At 47.4% G+C, this 23,208-nt stretch overlaps 1 protein-coding gene across 1 annotated transcript; it reads right to left on the bottom strand.

Annotated features, from left to right (window-relative positions):
* Positions 1-425: 425 nt before the first annotated feature.
* Positions 426-11,439, bottom strand: Rfc5 (replication factor C subunit 5). Its single transcript, XM_055605780.1, has 11 exons — positions 11,334-11,439; positions 10,266-10,330; positions 9,077-9,213; positions 7,553-7,632; positions 6,779-6,852; positions 5,528-5,687; positions 4,878-4,959; positions 4,458-4,587; positions 3,882-3,959; positions 2,675-2,729; positions 426-1,752 (listed from the first exon to the last, which is right to left on the bottom strand). The coding sequence occupies exons 1-11, from the start codon at positions 11,390-11,392 to the stop codon at positions 1,656-1,658; spliced, it is 1,017 nt and encodes a 338-aa protein (XP_055461755.1). The 5' UTR covers positions 11,393-11,439; the 3' UTR covers positions 426-1,655.
* Positions 11,440-23,208: the final 11,769 nt, after the last annotated feature.

The raw sequence follows: 23,208 nt of genomic DNA on the forward strand, positions 1-23,208 counted from the left end.
CAACTGTGTTTTCTCAATGGTCTCTTAACAACCAGAGTTCTTACGTGGCCCAGTTGTGAAGCCATGTCTTAGTTATGTGAGTCAGTGGAGTCATTGGCTCACGCTGTCACTTACGTTTGTCTCTGATGCTTGACCTCACGGGATTTACCCTCCAATTCCAACTGCCTGAACAGACAGTCCCTTCCAAGCACCGCTCCTCACCAGCGGCAGCAGGCTACCTATTGAAGACGCCTCACACAAAATCTGCCTTAGGAAAGTTAATATATTTTAAATTATTTTAAAAGAAAACATCTTATTCTTTGGCTTTTCTTAATTGATGCTTTATGGAGGCAGTGTTAACATTGTACAGTGTGCATAGAGGAGTCTCCTCTATTATTTGAAGAAAATGTTGTAAAATGAGGCTTTCATTGAAGGGAGAAAAGAGAGAAAAAAGCCTGTCTCTGTTTCTTTTTTTTTTCCATTAAGAAAAAGAAAAAATCTTTTAAAACAAGCACAAAGGGGGAACGGGATAGCAGTGGCAGCTTAGCCATGTGGCTGAGACACTGGGCTGCAGCTTCGGACTCTGCTCGACGACTTGGGGAGCAAGCTCTCCATGGACAAGGAAACCATTCCTCCCTTGATAGCACACACTGAAATGTCCCCACCTCAGGCACATCTTACAGAGCTAGTCTAAACAGCAGGTCAGCCATGGTGCACCGGCTACCAGAGCTGTGGCCCCTTACCTAGCCCCAGCCAAGTGTGGTCTCAAGTGAATGCACATGCTCTCCTGCTGTACAGAGGCCTGTTGGCAACAAGCTGACGGCTTTGAGGAACAGCCTCAAAGAGTTTGTTCTGGGGCACCAGCCTTAAAAGAAACGCAAGTGGATAGGCCAGCACAAATTAGAACCCTAAGCAAGCGCTTTATTCTTACCATGAAGGACGTGGTATAAATAGACCAGCAACTCGGACAGGAACACTTGCAAGGTCCCATCGCTCCCCAACAAGTAAGGTTTATACAGCCACTGGCCACAAAGGCCCAGTCTGAAGGCCAACTGCATTATTATAGTGTGTTTTCTGTTGTCACAATAGAATTTGGAACCTGCTGGTAACCCTCCAAGAGAGAAAGACCAGTGCTTTCTTTCTGAGAAGGGTCTAGCTCACCTCACTAGGCTGGCCTGCAACTGGCTAGTAATTCTACATAGGCTTCCTGAGGCCTAAGGTTACAGGCATGTTGTCACTTTGGGCAAAGACCGATTTTGAAAGTTTGTAACAGAATATTTGATTGGAAACCTACTAGCACCCATTTAAAGTAGAGACAGAAAGTAAGAAAGGGCAGGTTCAGAAGTTTAGGTCTGGAGATGTTGACCTCGAACTGGAAAACATTAAAGCATATTCAATTTGAACATTACACTGTAGAACTGAGGTAAGGCCAATTTGACTTTAAAGCAGCCTTCCCCAAGAGGTGGGGGATTTGTTCTCCCCTATAAAAGGTAAGCAGTGTGGATAGTTACGAATTAAAGTTGCTCTGTAAATACTTGCTCCAAGCAGCCAGAGCGCTGCCTAAATCCCTGGAGACTTCTGTGATTGGTTTTATTCAGTGGTCCACGTCAGCACATCCTTTGTCCTCCAGTCAATGAAGGGCCTGAGGCAGGACCAGCAAGCAGGCCTTGGAGTAGCTAGGCCTCTGTGACTATCAGGTCTCTGGTGACTTGAAAAGCAGCAATGAGGGAGCTCAGCTGTATCTTCTCATTGGTGCCAACAGAAAGTCTGTACCTGAAGACACCAACCACCAAGTTGAGTATAAAGCATCCAGGCCCTGCCTACTACAGCAGACTGTGAAAGCTACTGTGGCCTGTCATGGGAGTACTGCTGCTTAGACATGCCCTGGAAAACACTTATCTGTGTCCTCTAGCAGTTTCTTCCCCCCAACACTCACTCAGCCATTTGAAGCTGCTGAGAACAGATAAAAACTAATAGCAGCAGGTTCTGAATGGTACTCCACCCTCTCTCTACAGAGGGAGGACGGAGCACATGTGATGGGGCTTAGGAACTGTGATAGGAGTTGCTGCAGACTCCATCTGGCTGTGGCATTGCAGGAGGGAGCTGGGGTTTGTGGCAGTGCAGTAAAGCAGGACACTGGCAGTTCATCTTGTCACTTTTAAATGCCCAGCCACTAACAGCAAAATCACTTCCAATGTAGTGAGAGAAAAATGACTTAATTTGTCTACATGGCTACTGACAGCCTACTGGAGCTTGTGATACTGGCATTTAGTTGGAGCCCAGGGCACTGTCCACTTAAATGGCAGCTGCCAGCAGCACTAGGGACTAATGACATTGTTTACTATGCTGGGCAAAGCAGAAAATTGAGTTTGTGCTTACCCTCCACTCTGCTCCTGTATGTCACAGTGCCTTACTAAGCAGCGTAGCTGGCCACCCCCAAACAACCTGCATGCCCACCTTGAGGCAGTCAGAAGCTAACTCTCGGACAGGAACCGCTCTCTGCTTGCACTCTGCACTGCTTCCCTATGCTCCAGTGGCAGCACAGTCTTCTCACATTGCATTTGGCACTATCCCAAACTAGACCACCCCATGTCTGAATGGCAGGGAAGCTGAAGCCATGCAAGCTGAAACTAACAAGAATACAGCAGGAAAGGGGGTAGGGGAGCCAAAGAGTTGAAACTGGGAAAACACTCACTCAATGTCGGCCATTTTGGTCAATAAATGTATCCGAACTGAAGATGGAAAGTCAACTGAAAGAAAAAACCAAATGAGTAAGAGTGGTCACTTCTAATATAAAACAACAACCACAGAAGAAAGACTGCGTGGGTTCAAGCATCACACACACACGACTTCTGACAAGCTTGAGCATCAGGTAGGTAGTGACCAGAGCCGCAGGCCCATTGGAGATCTCCAGACCAGTAAGCTGAGACTGGTGCAGGTCCCACTGGTGTTCATTTACTCTTTTGTGACTTTTGTTCACAGTGTGGCTGTAAGCACACAGGCTGGGGTGCAGGTCAGGAAGAGTGCTTGGCTGTGCCTGAGCAGATGAGTTCCATCACCAACAACCCCCCCCCACCAACACTCAAACATAAACACATCCCCATCCCCTGTGGTCATAAGAACATGGACAAGTTGACACTGTCCACGATGGGGGACAGCTACACACTAACTGGAGCTCATGCTACCCAGTGTTAAGGCCAAACTTAAGCAATAGGTTCCACAAAGGCACACAGCACTGGCAGCCTGAGAGAGCTTCTCCTTTTAGAGGCAGCTGCTAGAAGAAAAGCTTCCAAAAGGCTATATGGAGGTCCCCCTGGGGAGCCTCACAAAGCTGGCTTCTGGCTCCCTGCACCTCCGCCTCACTCCAACTGAATCATCTGGGGCAGCTCCCAGGTCCTATCCAGGTTTAGATTGATCCCAGAAATGGAAGGCAGGAATCAGGAACTTAAACAAAGCTTCCTAAAGACTGCCTAGTCTACAGAAACACAGATCTTCTCCCCTCTAAGAGAGGTGATCTTAGAATGTGACTTAGGCCTAGAGAGCAGCTTGGGGGTATGGTCTGTGCTTAGGATGCCCTGGGTGTAGATCCCAGAAACAAGGTCTGTGGATGCAGCCCAGTGGTAGGCCATGTGTACAGGCCCAGAATTCGATCCCCGGTGTGGGGAGCGTGTAACAAGAGTGAAAAGTGAAATATATTACTCACTTGAGGAAACTCAGCCTCTAGGGGTTAATGTCTGCTCCCCGCTGCAGCTCCAGATTAAAAAGGAACAGAGCAATTCAGAACTGCTCAAGGTTAAGGGACAGACACTGTCTTCCTGCTTCTGCTCAGGAGTGAAGAGTTCACACCCTTGTAGCCATCTCAAAGCTATGCCTCCTTCCCACTCCATACAGGGGCCAGTTACCTCTGTGCACAAACAAGTGAACCTCGGTCAGGATGTCATGCAGCGCCAAGCCCTTCAGAGTTTTCAGCTCCATGATATCTAGAGAGGTACAGCTAAGGTGAAGGGACCATTCCAGATCATGGCACAGTGCTTCAAGCCCAGCCCTTGATGAGTGACTTCAAAGTAGGGCTTTTCATCCCAGCAGATGCCCGTCCACTTCAAGCTGCACACAGGCCTAATTCTCCCATTTTATCTTCACTAAGGCTTTTCTAAAAAGTACAGCCCCATCTCTCAGCATGTGCAACAAACAGCCCCTTAAGACATACACCATTCCCTGTAGCTTTTCATTTCACTGCAAACAGGTAATGCATTCGCTTGCACCACTGCTTCCTTCACCCCACGGCCTAACTGTGAACACAGAAGCCACATGCAGCTCCACATGGGCTAGAGCCATTCAGGAAGAGAAGGGAACGCAACCCCTGCTTCCCACCAGCTGACACCCTTCACCCGGGAGGTGGAGGTGCCGGTGCCGGCTGCAGCCTGGGCTCCCGGGCCACGCTGCCACCTGAACCCAGTGGCAGTCACCAGAAAGGATACTTTTGTAGGCGGTGGTGAAGTCTTGATTCAGCATCCAGTCCAGGATGTTGGCAATGTCTGTCTTGAGTGGATGCCCGGTGCAAGTGTAGACAGTCTCCTCTGTCACCTTCCCAAAGGCCATATTGGTACTCTGCGGAGAGGAGGGCCGGGGCTGTCAGCCGCTGCCCTGCTGCAGCGAAGGGCCAAGGACAGTGTGGATCCTGTACTTTCCACACTGGGAGGGCTGACTTCTGCTGCTGCACGCTGTGGAGCGGCAGCACTCTGCCCTAGCTTCCCTTGCAGCAGCTACGAGAACACACAGGCGGGGAGCTGGTGCACGACAAGGTGAGTCTTGCTAAGTTTCTGAATGTACGGGCTGGCTGGCTTTCTCATGACACTATTTCCAAGCAGTGGTTCCATAGGCCTGCAGTGGCACCATACCTGCAGAATGTTCAAGGCTCTTCGCATGTCCCCACTGGACAGAGTGACGAGGGCCTTCATTCCATCTTCACTTATATCAACGCTAAAAGGAAACAGGCAAAGCGGTTAATGAAAACACCCCTCTCCTAGAAAAAGAGCACAAATATCAGCATGAGGACCTTGACTGATTAGACTTTAAAAGAAGGAAAATATCAAAATGGAGGTGACAGCACTTCCTGATCCAGAGCATCTAAGCTACTGCACATGAGCCACATGTGCCCCAGACAGTCTTACTGTGGACCAAGGCCCTAAGAAAGTGGCTGCCATGAGTGACATTTCTAGGAACAGAGGCTACAGCTTGGCATCTCATCACCCAGAATGGATGTCTCAGAGCCTCACTTTCCAGTCAGCTGGAGCATCCACAAAAAGGGACTCAGCAACAGTCAGTTCTCATGACAATAAGAGGGGACAGCTTTCTGGAAGATAGGTATGGGTCAAAACAAAAACAAAAACAAAAACAATAAAAAGGACTCATGAGGCATAATGTCCAGGGCCAGAGAAAATGACAGCAGCCAGCGGTCCCCCAAAGCTTCCTCGTGGACTGCGCACTACTCTACCCAACCTCCATGCCAGTCAGTCCCCCAGCCCCTTTCCTTGTAATGCCAACTCACTTCTCTTCTTCTACTACGTGTTCCAGGCGAGGAACCATGAGTTCAGGTGTCAGGGGGCCAAATCGGAACCTCGTGCACCGTGACTGCAAGGCAGGGATGATCTTGGACAGATAGTTACAGATGAGGCAAAACCTGGTGTTTTCTGTGAACTTCTCAATCACTGGGAGGGAAACCAAATACCTCACATCAGAGGGCCCAGGAGAAGCTTAACAGTCAGAGTGGGAAATGTCTGCAGGGGACGTTGAGCAACAGGTCGAGCTCAACCGCTATGCTCTGTGGATCTCCCTCGGTAGCCCAGTTTGGCCTCAAAGTCCAGAAGATCCTCCTGCTTCAGCCTCTGGAGTGCTTGGATTCCTGGCATGGGTCAGCATGCGCAACTTGCCACTATACTTTCAAATCCAATAAGCATACCATAGAGCGCACAAAATGCATCTTTTGATGATCTGCCACATTTCTAGAACTCTTGCTAACTCTTCCTCAAGATCCAAGCTCAGAGTGTCCATGAGCTCCCCACTCCTTTGTATAAGACACTTTCTGATGTTGTCAAGGCGGGGGAATGGCTCTGTGCACACTTCCCTACAGCCCATGTCTGAAAGTCCAGGAGCATTTGGAGCAATAGCCAGCACTGAGAAATGTGCAGGACACTCAGTGTCCCCACACAGATCTGCCCACACTGACAGTCACTCGGCAGAACAAGATGCTGAAGGAAGGATGCCAATGCTCTAGGACCAGAAGAGATCCTGCCTTGCCCCCACTGCTTCCCTGCAATGTGTGCTGCCATTCCTCCCTCCTGGTCTCATTTCCCAGGCTCCTTGAAACTGTTCTTCCCTCCCAGCAGGTTCCCCAGCAGTGTTAGTGCGGGCTGCTCGCACAAAGGTCTGTGACAAGAGCAGCACCAGCCACACTCCAAAGGAGAATATAGGGCTTGCGCCATACCAGTCACTAGTCTTGCCTGGTGTTTTCTTGTTGGTTTATTTGGCCAAAGGCAGAAGGTCTGCCAGGAGATTAGGAATTTAAGCCTTATCCCCACTGAATGACATGGACTCCCAACCTGGAACAGAAGCCAGCAATAGAGGGAGGATGACACAACAGAGATTAGCCATACTGAGAATGCTGAAGGGGACCCAGGTATAGGGCATGAATCACTGGGGCTAAGAGGGGCCTCCTGATGGCAAGATAATCTCACACCCAGAATTCTTGGCTTTCAGTATACCCCTTGGCCAATATGTCAGATGGAGTAGCAAGTCTTACCTCGCCTCAAAGCATTCTGGGCATCTTGAGTCATGGCATCAGCCTCGTCCAGGATCACAAGCTTAAACCCTTTCCTAGGAAAACAAATGCATGCTTAGGTTTCCTCAGCTCTCTCCCACACCCAGGCCAAGCCTACATCTTCAAACCCAGGCCACCTCAAGTCAGTCTTTCTCAGACTGTGATGAAGGTTGATGCCTGCTGCTTGCTTGTGGGACTGGAACCCAGGGCTGTGAGTAGGCCAAGCATAAACTTTCCCAGAGCTGCACACACCCAAGCCTATTATTACACTGTACGTGTGTAGGTGCGAGTGCCACAGCATAAATATGAAGGTCATAGGCTGACTGTGGGAAGCAGTTCTCTTTTTCACCATGTGGCTCCTAGGGATCGAACTCAGGTCATCAAGCTCAGTGGCAAGTACTCTAGCCCACTGAACCACCTCACTGCCTTGTCCCTTTTCTCATTTTGACCACCATGCCCAGCATCCTTCCTGATCTCAATTATCCCTGCTTACATTCACACCAGTTCATCCGGTCTTGGATGTGATCCTTGCCCAGCTAATAACCCACGAGGCAAAGTCGCTTATGTAGGCTCAGTCAGTACTCTATCCTAGCACCCCAACATCTCTCTAACCACCCCTGACTACTCGTGCCTGCTTCTAACCAAGTCATTCCTTCTTCCCACTATACACGGGCCAAGGGGAGACCAAACAGTGAAGCTGTGTCCCAACCACTCACTGAGACCTTTAGGGAAAGAAATTATACAAATAATTCTCACTTGAAGATGGTTCTTGTGCTGGCAAAGCTAAGGATTGGCCCCCGAACGATATCGATCCCTCGGTCGTCAGAAGCATTCAGCTACATGAGGAAGAGAGGCTACGGTGAAAATCACACCCTGTGCCAGCTGTAAGCTCCTGGCTCAAAGTGTCTGTTCAGCAGCCCAGCAGTGCCAGCTAGCTCTCTAGGCCTAATGACAGCTAAGATACAATCATTAAAAACCAACGCCCTGTACTCAGCCACATAACACCATCACATACCATCCCAAAATGCACATGATCCTTCTCCCATCCTTCATGGACCGTCCACATAAACGTATGAGATAAACACAGGGCCCAGGGACCCTGAACCAGGACTTCTGCCACAAGCAAATGATGCAAATTGTAGTTCTCACTGCCTAGAGGTTGCCATGCCATGAATAAACTGAAGGCAGAACACTGACAGCAAGGGGCTGAGCATCATGCCTAATGCACAACAAATGCTCTTCTTCTGAGTGAGGGTCTTTTGTACTCAAGTTGACCTTGGTCTCACATAACCTAGTATGACCGTGAACTTCTGGTCCTCTTGCCTCCACTTCCTGAGTGCTGGGATTATGCGTGTGCAACCTGTTTACTCATGCTAAGGATCAAACCCAGGACTTCGTGCATGGTAGGTGAGCTACATCCCCAGTCCCTCAAATGCTTTTCTTTCAAACACAACATTTAGGTTTTTGTAACCTCAGGCTATTAAGGTTATCAGCCGAGGTCCCAAAAATCCACAGATGGCATATCTCAGTGAAGTAATCTGAGAAGGTCCAGATGAAGAGACAAAGGTTTTAAAGGTGTTTATAGAGCAGCAGCTCTCAACCTGTGGATTTCGACCCCTTTGGGGATTGAAAGACCCTTTCACCAGGGCTGCCCAAGACCATTGAAAAACAGATACTTGAAGAACAGATACCTATACTACGATATGTAACAGTAAAATTACAGTTATGAAGTAGCAACGACCATAACTTTATGGTTGGTTAATTTTAATTAATTAACTTGTGTGTGCCGTGATGCACATGTGGAGGCCAGAGGACAGTTTTCAGGACTTGGTTTTCTTTCTTATGTATGGGTACTGGGAACCGAACTTAGTTGTCAAGCTTCGATGCTGGTACCTTTCTCCCGAGTCATCTCAGCAGCTCAACATGCGCCCTGCTTGCTGCTCTGTATTTTCCATAAAGAGTGCATACAGCATCCACAACACAAAACTACAGGGCTACACAGTACTCATTATCTGCATACCCCTAAATCTGAACAGGTTCAACAATAGCTGTGGGCAGGTAGAGCTGTGAGAAGGGCGTGACCTCAGAGTTGGGACCTGCAGAAAGTAGAGGCTGCCTGGTGTTAACGCCCTAGCAGGTCCAAGCATCCCTCCCCCCGCCAAGATCCTATTGGCCAAACCCAATCAGCACCCAGAAGGCCAGAGAGTAAGAGAACAAGGACAACCAACAGTAAGAGACCAGAGGCTTGAGCTATTTATAGAGTGAGAACGCCTCCTTCACCTCCAAGACCATGGAGCCAAATTCTTTATCTTTGTATAGCTGCTTGGCACAGGCCAGGATGGTGGATGTCTTTCCTGTCCCTGGAGGGCCGTAGAGAAGCAGGTGTGGCAGGCGGTCTTCACTGATGAACTTCTGAACTGAGGGCAGGAGGAAGGGGACACCCATCAGTCTCTGGGACCTGCACGTTTGAGGAACCAGTCTGGTTGTGCTGGATCTAGACGTGCTTTAGTCCTTCAGTGTCTCAGCTGGAGCAGACACGGGAAGGAGAAATCCTAAAGCCATACTGCAGTTTGTCTTCCATGGACTTACATTAGCCATCTTGGGAGGGTCTAGAAAGCTTAAAGCATTGGTTCTCAACCTGTGTGTCTCGACCCTTTTGGAGGTGGCATATTAGATATAGTGCATGTCAGATTACATTACAATTTATAACAATAGCAAAATTACAGTTATGAAGTAGCAAGAAAAAGAACTATATGGTTGGGGGTCACCACAACACGAGGAACTGTATTAGGAAGGTTGGGAATGCTGGTCTAAAGGCACAGCCTCGTTGGAAGAAGCAGGTCACCGAAGGCATGCCTTTGAAGGTCAGACCTGGTCCCTAGCTCTCTACTTCCTGTCTACTATGGAGTGAACAGTGCTCCCCTGCCAAGAAGTTCTGCTCACCAAGAGCCTAGAGTCAATGGAGCCAGGACTGTGGACCAAAAGTTTTGAACCCATGAGGCAAAATCAATCTTCCCTCCTCTAAATTGTCTTCTTGGGGGGTGGGGGTGTTGGGAAGATGGCTCAGCACTTAGTAAGTGCTACCTGCTCTTGCAGAGGAGCTGGGCTCGGTTCCTAGCACCAACATGGTGGCTCACAGTTGCTTACAACTCCAGCTCCAGAGGATCCACTGCCCTTTTCTGTCCTCTGGAGGCACCAGGCACACATGGTGCCCAGACATATGTGTAAACAAAACAAAACACCTAAACAGTAAGACAACAAAATAAACAAATCCTTAAAAATTTGTTCTCTTAGATATTTTTGGTGTGCTATGGAAAAGGAACACACACACACACACACACACACACACACACACACACACACACACGTGACGTCCAATCCATCCTCTACACTGTCACCCAGCAGACACGGCTTCATCATGAAATGTACCCAAGCCCCTCCCACAAGGACAACAGGCACAGGTACTCACTGGTACTCAGAATGTCCCGGTGAGAAATGAGATCGTCCAGGGTCTGTGGCCGGTACTTTTCCACCCTGAAAGAGGATTCAGCACAAGTTAGGGTGTATGCAAACCATGTCCTGTTACATGCAAAGAAGCCCCTTCACTTCCTAAGCAGCAGAGGAAGAGAAACCCTTCACACTTGAATATAATCAGTGGCTCTCACAACCAGGGGTTGTTCTGTCCCCTAGGGGACATCTGTCAGGCCACCGTGCAGAGGGTGTTAGTGATATCTGTTGAGTAGGAGTCAGGAGGCTGGACAGCTCCCTGCTCCCACCACCACCACCACAGCGGGCCCCAAGTCAGCAGTAGCACACAACCTGAATGACTTGAATCTGAAATGGAACTCATACTCGAATATCCACAAGCAAGTGAATGGGCAAAGCCGGTATGATTTGCCTATGATTTACGATTCAAACGGGAACAACCTGGAGTTGGAGAAGCCAGACTCAACGGGCTACTGTGACTCCACTCCTGTAAATTTAACGTGTGGTCCAAGTCAGTTCTTCCTCGTCGGCCTGGACCAGAAAACTCAAAAGACACTGCTAGCTGGTGTAGGAGCATTCAGAATGAGAACTCTGAGTCCCCTAAGTCTGAGGACCTGGGTTCGATCCCCGGGATCCAAGCTGATGAAAGGAAAGAACTGGGACCTGCAGCTGTCCTCTGACCTCCACATGGTGGGCTGCTACGCTTCCCTCTCCCGCCAATAAACAAAAATATGAAAGGTAAAAAGAATGCAAGCGTAGAATTTGGACACTTGAATTCGAATTCAAGCCTCCCCACTCCCCCGGCCACTGAAACTTTCTAAAGAATGCCAGGACCGATTTTTTAGGGTCACAGAGCGCAGCGGCGATGCTCAAGGCATGCGAGGACGGCTAGGCTGCGCTCAGGCCTCACAACAGTTACTGTTTAGTGTGGAAGCGGGCGGGAGGCTGCAGGCAAAGTTGAGGCGCCAAGATCAGTGTCCACAGCGCCGTCGCGGGGAGCCGGCCCGGAGCGGGAAGAAGGACGGGGACCAGGATGAGGGGTTGCTCCTACCAGGGCAGGTTCCGGGCCCGGGCCGCCACGGACCGCTGCTGCGAAGGCTCCGCCGCCATGAGTGACAGATGCTACAGGACCCAGCCACCGACCCGCGGCACTCGGAGTCCGCGCGCAAAACCAACCCTCGCGAGGCTTCGTCTCCCGCTTCCGGCTTCCGTCCTCTGGCCCGCCCCCGCCCCGTTGCTAAGAAATTGGTTGCTAGGTAACCCGAGGCGCCCGCCTGCCTCCCAGCTACAGCCTGAGCCGGCTGTACCAGCCATGCACCAGGCCCTGGGAGACGGCACTCTGCAGCCAGTGCCACCGAGGGCCTCGCCAGGGTCCGGTGAAGTCCGGCTTCCCCTGCCAGCGCAAGGGGCAAGTCGCAAAGGAGCAGCAAGTTGCAGAGACAGAAACACTTTCGCGGCTGGGGCTATGGGCGGTGCGCCCTGAGTTTCATAACCAGCAAACACATACACACACACACACACACAAATACACGCTACATATGCATGTCCACGCATACACCCACATACATATACAATCACATAATACATTAAACACATACACTTGTACTTCCATACACATAAACACATATATACAGACAAATACACAGTTAATATGCATGCACATACACCCACATTTATACATGCACACTCACACACACAAAAACGTACACATTCAGACATATACACATAAACACCCAGTTACAGATATACACCTACATACATGTATATATGTATATATGACATGTTTATTTAAATACACAGAGAAACTATACATTCAGACATATATACATATAAACACAGTTAAGATATACACCTACATACATGTATATATATATATAACATGTTTATATAAATACAGAAACATACACATTCAGACATATATACACATAAACACACAGTTACAGATATACACTTTTATATACATGTTTATATAAATACACATACATAAACACACACAGAGACATCTGTGTGTTTGTATAGATTCATACATTTTTTTTCCCTACAGAGAGGATTCCAGACCAATTTCATTTTTTATCTTTAAAATTTATTTTGAGCCAGGCATGGTGGCACATGCCTTTAACTCCAGCACTTGGGAGGCAAAGGCAGATGGATCTCTATGAGTTCAAGGTCTACCGAGTGAGTTCTACACAGTGAGACCCTGTCTCCAAAAACCAAAGTTAATCTTAATTTTAATTAACGTGTGTGTGCCATGATGCACACGTGGAGGCCAGAGGACAGTTTTCAGGACTTGGTTTTCTTTCTTTTTAAAATTTTTTATTATTATTATCATTTATTACAATTTATTCAATTTGTATCCCAGCTGTGTCTTCCTCCCTGGTCTCCTTCCAATCCTACTCTCCCTCCTTCTTCTCCCCTATGCCCCTCCCCCTCCACTGATAGAGGAGGTCCTCCTCCCCTTCTATCTGACCCTATCAGGTCTCATCAGGACTGGTTGCATTGTCTTCCTCGGTGGCCTGGCAAGGCTGCACTCCCCAGAGGGAGGTGATCAGAAAGCCTGTCACTGAGTTCATGCCAGAAAAAGCCCCTGCTCCCCTTATTAGGGACCCCACTTGGAGGCTGAGTCTATGGGCTACATCTGAGCTGGGGTTTTAGGTCCTCTCCATGCATCGTCCTGGTTTGGGTTATCAGTCTCTGCAAGTTCCCCAGGGCTCAGTTTTTTTGGCTCTGTGGTCTCCATTTGGAGCTCCTGTCCCCTCCAGGTCTTTCTTTCTCCCCCTTCTTTCGTAAGATTCCCTGCTTGGTTTTCTTATGTATGGGTGCTGGGAATCGAACTTAGTAGTCAAGCTTAGCTGCTGGTACCTTTCTCCACTAAGTCATCCCAATAGCCCAACCTTTGCCCTGTTTGCTGCTCTGTATTTTCCATAATGAGTGCATGTAACATCCACAATAAAGGTTTTATTATCATTTGTTTGCTGGCTTTTGTCTTAAGACGGGGTCTCACTTTGTAACCTCGACTGACCTGGAGTTCACCATGTGGGTTAGAAACCTCTGCCTCCACTCTTCCAAATCTTGGGATATAATGTGTTTCAAGACACCACCACGATGAATCAGATGAGGAAGACACTGGGAGCAGCCAAGGTTGCCAGTGGAGCAATGCTGGCAGCAAGATACTAGCAGCTGTCACCTGCTAGGGGCAGCAATTGCTGCAGCCTAACCCCTGCCTGGAACCCAGTCTCAGGGACTTGGGGCTGGAGGTGTGGCTCAGTTATTCAGAGTGCTTGTCTCCCAGCATCACAGAAACCAGGCATGGTATTGCGTGCCTGTTGTGCCAAGTCTGCAGCAGAATTGCAAGGTCATCCTTGGCTACATATCCAAGTTCATGGCCAGCCCAGTGTTGTACCTAACTACCCTTGGAGCCAAGCAACCACCATCTTGGGGATTTCAGCTGTGTCCACTTATAAAAGAATAAAAGTCCCAGCTGGACTTTTTAACTGTTTACATCCGCTCACAGAAGACCCATACCTGAGTATCCAGTGTCTCCCTCCAACTTACTGTGTGCAACTCTGCCTTAATTGCACATGGCCTGGCTGGAAGAGCAGACATGGGGGGGCTAGAGTATATTGACTAAGAAAGACTAGGAGAGGGGGCTCTATCTATGCAGCTATGCGAAAACCCTCACCCTGATGGATAAATATTTTCAGTGCCATCTCTGGAGGAAGGGGCACCCACACCCCTGTAAGTAACTCTCATCTGTGTTCTGTAAGGAAACCCAATAATTTCGTTGGTTCCTCAGAGTGATGTTTGGCCATTTAATCATGCCGCAAGTTTGTCATTGGAACCTTAGGTGGAGGGGTAGACATTGCTTGTGCCACTTCTTCCAAAGAACGCTGGGCTATATGAGACCATCTCAAACAGTACAAAACAGGTCACAGGAGAAGGTAGTCAGTCGAAGCTCTAGGGATGACACCACCCCGACTCGCTGCTTCCCCTGTAAGCCAACATGAATACTGTTTTGACAGATCATTAACATGCCACTTTCCCTATTTGACTCAGGGAAGCTGTTGATGGTATATCTTCTCCTTAGCAAGCACAAACACACTACACTACACTCTGACATGGCTGTGAGGGCTAGACATAGTGACATCAGGAACTGTGCCACACTCTTCTCCCTCTCTGACCATCTTGTTCTTGATTATATATATATATATATATATATGTATATATATATATATATATATATGTATATATATATATACAAAACTTCAAGAGTCGGTGTGGTGATTTCAATGAGAAGGGCCCCCATAGGCTCATATATTTGAGTGCTTTGTATCCAGTTGGTGGAACTGTTTGGGAAGGATTAGGAAGTGTGGCTGTCTTAGTCACTTTTCCATTACTGTGAAGAGACACCATGTCCAAGACAACTAACATAAGAAAGCGTTTAAAGTCTCAGAGGGTAACTCTGTGACTGTCATGACGAGGAGCATGGCAGCAGGTCGACATGGCTTTGGGGCAGTCGCTGAGAGTTTGCTTCTTGAAACAACAACCATGAGTGGGGGAGAGAGCAAGCTAACTCGGAATGATGTGGGCGCACACCTCCACTAACAGGACCACACCTTCTAATCCTCCTCAAAACCTACTCCAGTACCAGGCTCGCTGGCTGCCACACTCACTACCGAGATAATCATGGACTCTAAACCTCTGAATCTGTAAGCTCCCAGTAAACTCTTTCTTCTAGAAGTTGTCTTAGTCGTGGTGTCTCTCAAAGCAATCGAAAAGCAACTAAGGCAGTTGCCAGTGATACGCCACAGTGGGTATGTCACTTGGCCACCTCATTTAAATTCAAACTGCTAATAACCCTTTGCATGGTACTGTCCCCTCTCAGAGCTGGGAGAGTCAGTCGAAAATGGAACAAATTCTCAGGGCTGGAGAGTTTCTCACTAAAGAGCTCGCTATGGAAACAAGAGGATGTGAGTCCGATCCCCAGAACCCACATGAAAAAAAGGCAGGAGTGGTGGTGTGTGTTTGTAATCCTAATGACGAAAAGGCAGAGCTAGGACAACAGCCGGCCTAACCTAATGGGAATGCCCCAAGGCAGTCTGAGACGCTGTGTCCAAACACAAAGTAGATGGCTCCTGAAGAATGACTCCCAGAGTTAAGCTCCGGTCTCCGCACACATGCACAGCCACACATATATACGCACCTGCACCCAAATGAACCCTTACACACAAGCTCACACACTCTCTCTCACACATACACATGCACACACATCCACACTCATGCACACATGCACATAGAAAGGACAATTTCTAATAAAAGTTCAGGTGCACCTGCTATCCTGGCTTTTAGGGGTACAGTGTCATGTGTCTGCAGCCATTTGGGACCAGAACATCAAGATGACCTCTGACTGGGTTGTCCCTTAAACCACAAGCAGATAAAAGCATTAGAGTCATATCTGTCTTAACCTTTGGACTCCAGCTCTAAGATGCACCCAGCTCTGACTTTTCCTAAGATAAACCAGGTGGCTGTGGCATGTGCCTTTAATCCTAGCACTTGAGAGGCACAGGTAGGTAGATCTTTGAGTTTGAATTCAGCCTGGTCTATAGAGCAAGTTACAGGACAGCCATGGCCACACAGAGAAACCCTATCTTGAAAATGTCAAAACCAAAATCAAAACACAAGCAAAAAAGCAAGGTAAACCAGGAACATCCTGGTCAGGATAAATCACCTTTGTCCTAACCTGTAACCAGGACTCCAGTTCTTACTAGCAGTGGTCCTCCAGTCTTGCAACTCTTCCAGGAACAAGCTGGGATTAAAGGTGTGTGCCACCATGCTGGGTCCTACCTGTTTTTACAACATCTTGGAGTGGGTCCTCATATACTAGAGTTGGGTGCTTGGGCACAAAGAATTTGGGTGATGTTGAATTTGGGCACTGAAGTCATCATCTGTGCGTGCCTTGGTGTGGACTGTAGCTCTATGAGGAGGGATGCTGTGTTACTGACCACCGAGTGCCAGGTGCCCGTCATGCTATCTGGCTCAAAGGAAGCACTCAACAACAGCAGAATGAACAAATGGATGGATGGACAATACCAGCTGATCTCCATTAGGCTGTTACCATGGTGCAGGCAGTGTTCTGAGTGTTATGCATTTCCTGAGCGTAACAGTTGACTATGGTTCAACCTACCCCTTTTCAACTTTAGGCTGGGTTTGTAGGGGTTTGTTAATTTGTGATGGGGTTGGGAATATAACTCCTTAACATAAACCAAGGAGGGTCCTTACAGAGAGAGAGAGCGCCACTTCACACTCAATTGTTGCAAGACACCCACGCTGTCATCTTGACCTCTTGTTGCAGATAAATTAGGTGGTTGCTCATTAGGGGGCAGAATGAGATTCTACCTAGTGTCTGACTCCCAAGCCCCAGCTCTTAGCTCTGACACTAGTAAAACTCTGGGTTGGCAGCAGTCTCAGCAGCCATGTCCCCTGGGACATTGTTAGAAACGGTAATTACCTTCCCCTACCACAAAACTCATCAATTCTGAAGCTCAGGGATGGTGGCCCCACATGGGGTTCAATAAATCCTTCAAGAGATTGCAACCCACTTAAGTGTGAATCCCATTTTCTTTACTATATTGTTCCTTCATCCTCAAGAAGAAATCAGAGACAAAGGACAGAAAGCCAGTGGTCATTTCACTTACCCCTATAGTAATTACTTGTCTCATGGCTATGACAAAATCCCCGGCAAAAACATCTTAGAAGGAAAAAGTATCTATTTTGGCTCCTGATTTCAGAGTGTGCTGGCCCGAGATGGTGGAGAAGGGCATGGCACCAGGCACTCGAGGCAGCTGGTCATGCTGCACTTATGGTCAAGAAGCAGAGGGAGATGGATGTTGGAGCACAGCTTGGTCTCTCCTTCTTACAGTTCTGGACTCCAGTCCCTGGGATGGTGCAGCCCACATTTAGGGCGCGTCCTCCCACCTCCATTAATATAATCTAGAAATTCCTTCACAGGTTTGTCTCTTATTCTAATTCTGTCAAGTTGACAACCCACGTTGACCAGCTGACTTCCTTAGAGGCTGCTGTGGTTTGGTTCTGGGGTGTGTATATCCCCTGGGGTGTGCGTGTTGGAAGCATGGTCCTCCTAATTGCAGGGATGGGGGGGGTATTGGACCCTTTTCTTGGGCTAAGCTCAAGGTCATTAAGCTTTCCAGGGCATTTCCCTAGGAAGGCTTGGTATCACCTGGCACAAGGCGCTAGTTATTGTCTCCTGGAGTCTTTTCAAAGAAAGTCAGACTTCTGATTCCATCTGGCTTTCTCTCCCACCAGGAGGCCATCACCCTCATTTATCCTCACTAGAAGTCCAATACATAGGGACAATTACAGATATTTAGCATCCCGAAGTGTGACTGAATAAACCTCTTTGCTTTATACATGACCCAAGCACTTCATTATCATCCCTGACCATAGACCAATATAAAGGGTTGAAGTGATAGGACGTTGCTACCACACCCACTTCAGCTGACCAGGCTCCTTGGGTCAGCTGTTCACATCTTGATTGTTTCTGGAAAACTGGCTCACATTAAAGTTCCGTTTGCTTACATGTCTCCTGGGCTGGTGATTCCATCTTGGTTTGGTCGGATGTGTTGGGTCTAACTTCAGGAGTTTGGTCTCAGACAGTATCCTGCACCACCAAGTTTGACTTAGCAGCGCTCACTGGAACATTTGTCAAAACAGAGTTGTCTTATTAAGTGTCTTGGATGTGTGGGAGGGGCTTGCTTATTTTCACTTTTGCTATTACTTGAAGATATAATCCTTTTGGTAAGCTACTTAGTAAGTCTTTGGACCTCAGTATTGGCATCTGAAAAAATGGGTATTGATGGTTTCAGATTAAAACTACCTGGGAAAAGATGGGTGTCGAGAAGGCTCAGAAGCTAAGAGCTTCTACTGATCTAGCAGAGGACTGGAGTTCAGTTCCCAGCACCTATATCAGGTGGCTCACAACCATCTATAACTCCAACTATAGAGGGAGCTGACTCCCTCTTCTGGCCCCTAAAAGCATCTACACTCACACACCCCCACCCTCCACTTAAAATAGAAGTAAAATTGTTTCAAAAAAAGAGTACCTAGGAAGCCAGGCAATGGTGGCACACACCTTTAATCCCAGCACTCAGGAGGCAGAGGTTGGCGGATCTCTGAGTTCGAGGCCAGCCTGCCTGGTCTACAGAATCAGTTCCAGGACAGCCAGCCAGGGGTACACAGAGGAACCATGTCTCTAAAAAACCAAAACAAAAATCCCTCTGACACAAAGTCCCTCTTCCCTTCCTTTATAAATGTATAACTGACTTCAGGCTCATGATAATGGCCTCTCTTCAGCCTTCCAAATGCTGGGATTAAAGGCATGAGCCATTGTGCCCTGCTCAAGTTTCTCAGTATAAGATCTGAGCAGAAAACCTATGTGCAAGAATGAGACACTGGCTAGATGGTGTGATCAATAGGAAGGCTGGAGGACGCCGGGGGGAGGTAGAGCAGGGACAAACTGCTTCCAAAATAAATGTCAAGGGCCGCCAGCGAACCAAGTCATTTGGGGAGCTCAGGTACAAGCAACCGCAGATAGAAAATGGTTTCTTGTTTAAGCTTATTTTGTTTTGTGTGTGTGTATGTGTGTGAAGAGGGTAGATGTGCATGTGTGTGCGTGCATGCAGGCTTTCTCACCCCTACCGGTACATGGGCCAGAGGTTGAGTGATGGGACTGAGGGTCTAGTTTGTTTTTGTTTTTGTTTTTGTTTTTCTCTCTTCTTTTCCTTGAACTTGTTCAGGAAGTTGTAGCAAAACTGGCCCAAACTGTCGGCAGAGGGCCATTGATTGATTAGCAGTTTTTGGAGTTCATTGGAAGTGGCCTCCTTTGTTGATTGGAATAGTTCAGATCTCCAATGGCCGAATGTTTGGTTTGGTCTCCAGCTGGTACTGTCAAGAGGTTGGAACCTTTGAGAGGTGGGGCGCCCTAAGACCACTGGAAGGTGCGATTTTTATGAGAACCCAGGCTCTTTCTAGCTCTCTTCACTTCGTGTCTACCTTAGAGTGACAAGCTCCCTCTACCATGTGCCCCGGCCATGACACTGGCTTGCCACAGGCTCAACAGGCTCAAAGGCAGCAGGACCAGCCTACCAAAGAAGGATAGCCAAAAAATGTGAACAGAAGAACCTTCTCTTTGTAAATTGATTATCTCTGGTGTCATGTTTCAGTAACACAGAGCTGATTCACACATAGAAATAATCTCTCTGAGTATCGACAGCTCCATTGTTGTTTTGGTACTTTTTTTTTCTCTCTCTCTCTTTCTCTCTCAGCTTGTAACTGAGACTCATGACAATTCAGAACTTTTATCATTGCTCCAATACCACACAATTAGATTGGGTTTCTTTGAGAGCTAAATAGAGATGGACCATGAGTTACACTGGCTGGGAGCTAGTTACAAGTGGGGCCTGAGTCCCAGAACCTGTCTGTGAATAGGATTTCCGGGCAAGTCACGTGCTGGTGTCAGCCAATAAGCCCCTGGATATTGGCAATGTGTCTCTAGCCAGCCGACCTGCCCTTCTTGGCTGTTCAGTGTCTCTGTGGAGAAATTAATCTCTCTCTCTCTCTCTCTCTTTCTCTCTCTCTCCCTCCCTGTACTCCTACTCCTCTCTAAGGCCCTGCGGGTGGTTTAACAGTTCAATTGCTTTCCCCCTGTTCCTAGGCTTTCCTGCTCCCCTGGGTTGGGCAAGCCAGACACCCCAGAACTCTAAGGTTTAATTGCTTGGGGGAGGGAGGGAAATTCCCTCTTGTGATGAGTCTACACCAGAAAATGCAGCCCTTCATTCTCAACCTCTTATTTTGTCACACTCATAAAAGACCCTCCCTGCTGGGGAAATTAAAAAAAATTTTTTTTTCTGCCTTTTGGAGTCTTCCTTATTCCTCCTACTTTGATTTCAGTGTCATTGCCTTGGGCTAGAGTCTCTGGGGTCATTATGATTAAGAAAGACAAAAGGGTTTTAAGAAGCCTGGATCATCTCTGGCTTGTCTCAGGGTGCTTCAGGGTTTGTGAACATAAAAAAACCCACTGGTGACAAATGGTTGGGCTGACTGTTTGCAAACAAACAGCTGGCCACTGTCCCACTTCTCTTCACATTGTGACCCTGGCACTGTGAGAAAAGGAATCAGATCTTAAGCCAGGGGTAGCACATGGAAGGCTGAAGGAGGAGGATTGCTGTGAGTTTGCTGGCCTACATAGTGAAATCCTCAGCTACAGAGTAAGATGCTATCTCAAAACAAAACAAAAATATTTTTAAAGGTGTGTGTGTGTGGTGTTCATGTGCATGTGCATGTTACAGTGAGGGTGCATGTGAAAGTCAGCAAAACTGTGTAGAGTGGGGTCAGTTTCTCCTTCCACTGTGGGTTCTGAGCATCAAACTCAGGTCAGTGCTTTAACCCCTTCAACGATCTTGCAAGCCTCCCAAATCTTACCATCAAAGGGCCGTAGCCTGTACGAAAGGACACGTAGTGACAAAAGAAAAATACAGATTACTGTCGCACGTTCATGGCACTGTCTTCTGTTGTTACCTACACAGTGCTGCGTTGTACAGCAGACAGCACGTCGCAAGTGTGGCTGTCTGTAGATGTGTCGTTCCAACCCTTTGATCCCCTCTAAACTCTCTTTTCAAGGCATTTAACTGAAGCCCAGCAGAAGGTGATCTTAGAAATGTGCTTTCAACACACACCCTGCTGCGGTAAAGCGCGAGTGAGCTCTGAAAACTAAGAAAGGAGGTTCTCCCAGTCAACCTGAAGAGCCTTTAAACCTGAGGATACCTTTGTGTTGCAGCTAGAGACAATCAAAATATGTTTTGTGTCTGTGTGTTTTAAATTCTTTCACCTTTGGACTGGGGAGGCAGCTCAGTCAGTAAAGTGCTCGCCTTGCAAGCATGAGGATCCGAGTTTGATCCCCAGCACCATGTGAAAAAAAATGAGTGAGGTTGTGGGTGCCTATAATCCCAGCACTGGGGACACAAAAGCAGGAGGATCTCTGGGGCTGGCCAGCCAATCTAGGCTCCTAGTGTGAGGCCTGGGTCCTAGTGAGAACCCTGCCTAAAAAATAGTGTCAGAGTTGGGTGTGGTAGAACTCTTTTTAATCTTTGGGAGGCAGAAGCATTTGGGAGCTCTGTGAGTTCAAGGTCAGCCTGATCTACATGGTGAGCTCCAGGATGGTCAGGGCATTACAGAAAGACCTCATCTAAAACAAAACAAAACAAAACAAAACAAAACAAAACAAAAAAAAGGACAACAGCAAAAAAAAAAAAAAAAAAAAAAAAAAAAAAAAAAAAAAAAAAAAAAAGAAAAAGAAAATGGAGATGGCTCTGGAGGAGTGACTTCTGAAGTTGATATCTGATCTCCTCTCACACTCAAACACATCTGCAAAGACCCTCAATGCTGGCTAGTTTTATGTCAACTTGAGACATGGTGGTCATCAAAGAGGAGGGAACCTCAATTTAGAAAATGCCTCCACAGGATCTGGCAGTATACAAGTCTGTAGGGCATTTTCTTAATTAAGGGCTGAGGATGGAGGGCCCAGCCCATAGTGGGTGGGACAATTCCTGGGCTGGTGGTCCTGGGTTCTATAAGAAAGCAGGCTGAGCAAGCCATAAGGAGCAAGCCAGTAAGCAGCACCCTTCCATGGCCTCTGCATCAGCTCCTGTTTCCAGGTTTCTGCCCTGCTTGAGTTCCTGTCCTGACTTCCTTTGATGATGGACAGTGATGTGGAAGTGTAGGCCAAATAAACCCTCCCCTTCTTTTCTTCCCAACTTGGATTTAGTCATCCTGTTCCATCAAAGCAATAGTAACCTTAACTAAGACAACCTCCTACTTTCCACATAAACGCTTTCAACCTCAAAAGTTCATATATAAATATAATATATGTATGCAGTTTTATTCTTTGTGTATAATCTATTCTGAGCATACCTACCCTCACCCCCTTCATCCAATTCCTCTAGTACCTTGCTCCCTAAACATGTATTCCTCCTAACTTATGCCTTTTTTTTTTTTTAACCTACTGAGTCCCAGTAATGCATGAGATGGGGCCAGAATGGCTCATAGGCAGTCTACCAGTGGCCAACATTCCAGAGAATTTTTAAACTTCTAAAGATTTATTTGCTTTTGTTTTGTGCATGTGAGTGTTTTTCCCACCTGTGTGCATGTGTGTGCCTGTGTCCACGGAGGTTAGAGTAGGATGTTGGATCCCCTGGAACTGGAGTTACAGACAGCTGTGGGCCACCCTGTGGTTGCTGGGAACTGAATTGGGGACCCATGCAAGAGCAGCCAGTGCTCTTAACCTCTGAGCCATCTCTCCAGCCTCCTCTTAAAAACGTTTAAAAGGAAAGCGCATAGAACTAGATTGTCCTCTAAATCTGAGAGGTGTGGCAGACTGTGGAAAACTAAAATATTATTTCTTACATTTGTTCCTATGAGGATTGGACAACACTGTTTTGGGAATGTTCTGAAATTTAAAGATTATTTTAAGTACATACTTTAACAAAATTTAGAAAAAAGTAATATTTTTCCTGAAGGTGTAGCTCGTGTTTCTGAGTCATGTGATGGTAAGATATGTGCTTTGTTTATTTAAGGAGCATTGGGTAAAAATAGCCAGTTCAGGGTATCCTAGTCTGGCAAATGTTGACCTGAGCTGGCAATTATAGCTAGCTTCAGTCTGTGCCAATTAGTTAATTGTCTTCTTAATGCTAAATTCTAATTGAGTTCCTAGTTTTGATGTGCAACTTCTCATTTTCTTCTGTGTTCAGGTGATTTGAAATTCTAATTGTGGATTAATTTTGCAAAATTAATATCTAAAAGGGCATCGTGCTTTCCATTGCATAACTCCAAAATGCCAGGAAGGTGGTTTGGCATAT

This window comes from Psammomys obesus, unplaced genomic scaffold (assembly GCF_907164565.1).
Source record: "Psammomys obesus unplaced genomic scaffold, mPsaObe1.curated_primary_1811, whole genome shotgun sequence".
Taxonomy (NCBI): Eukaryota; Metazoa; Chordata; class Mammalia; order Rodentia; family Muridae; genus Psammomys; species Psammomys obesus.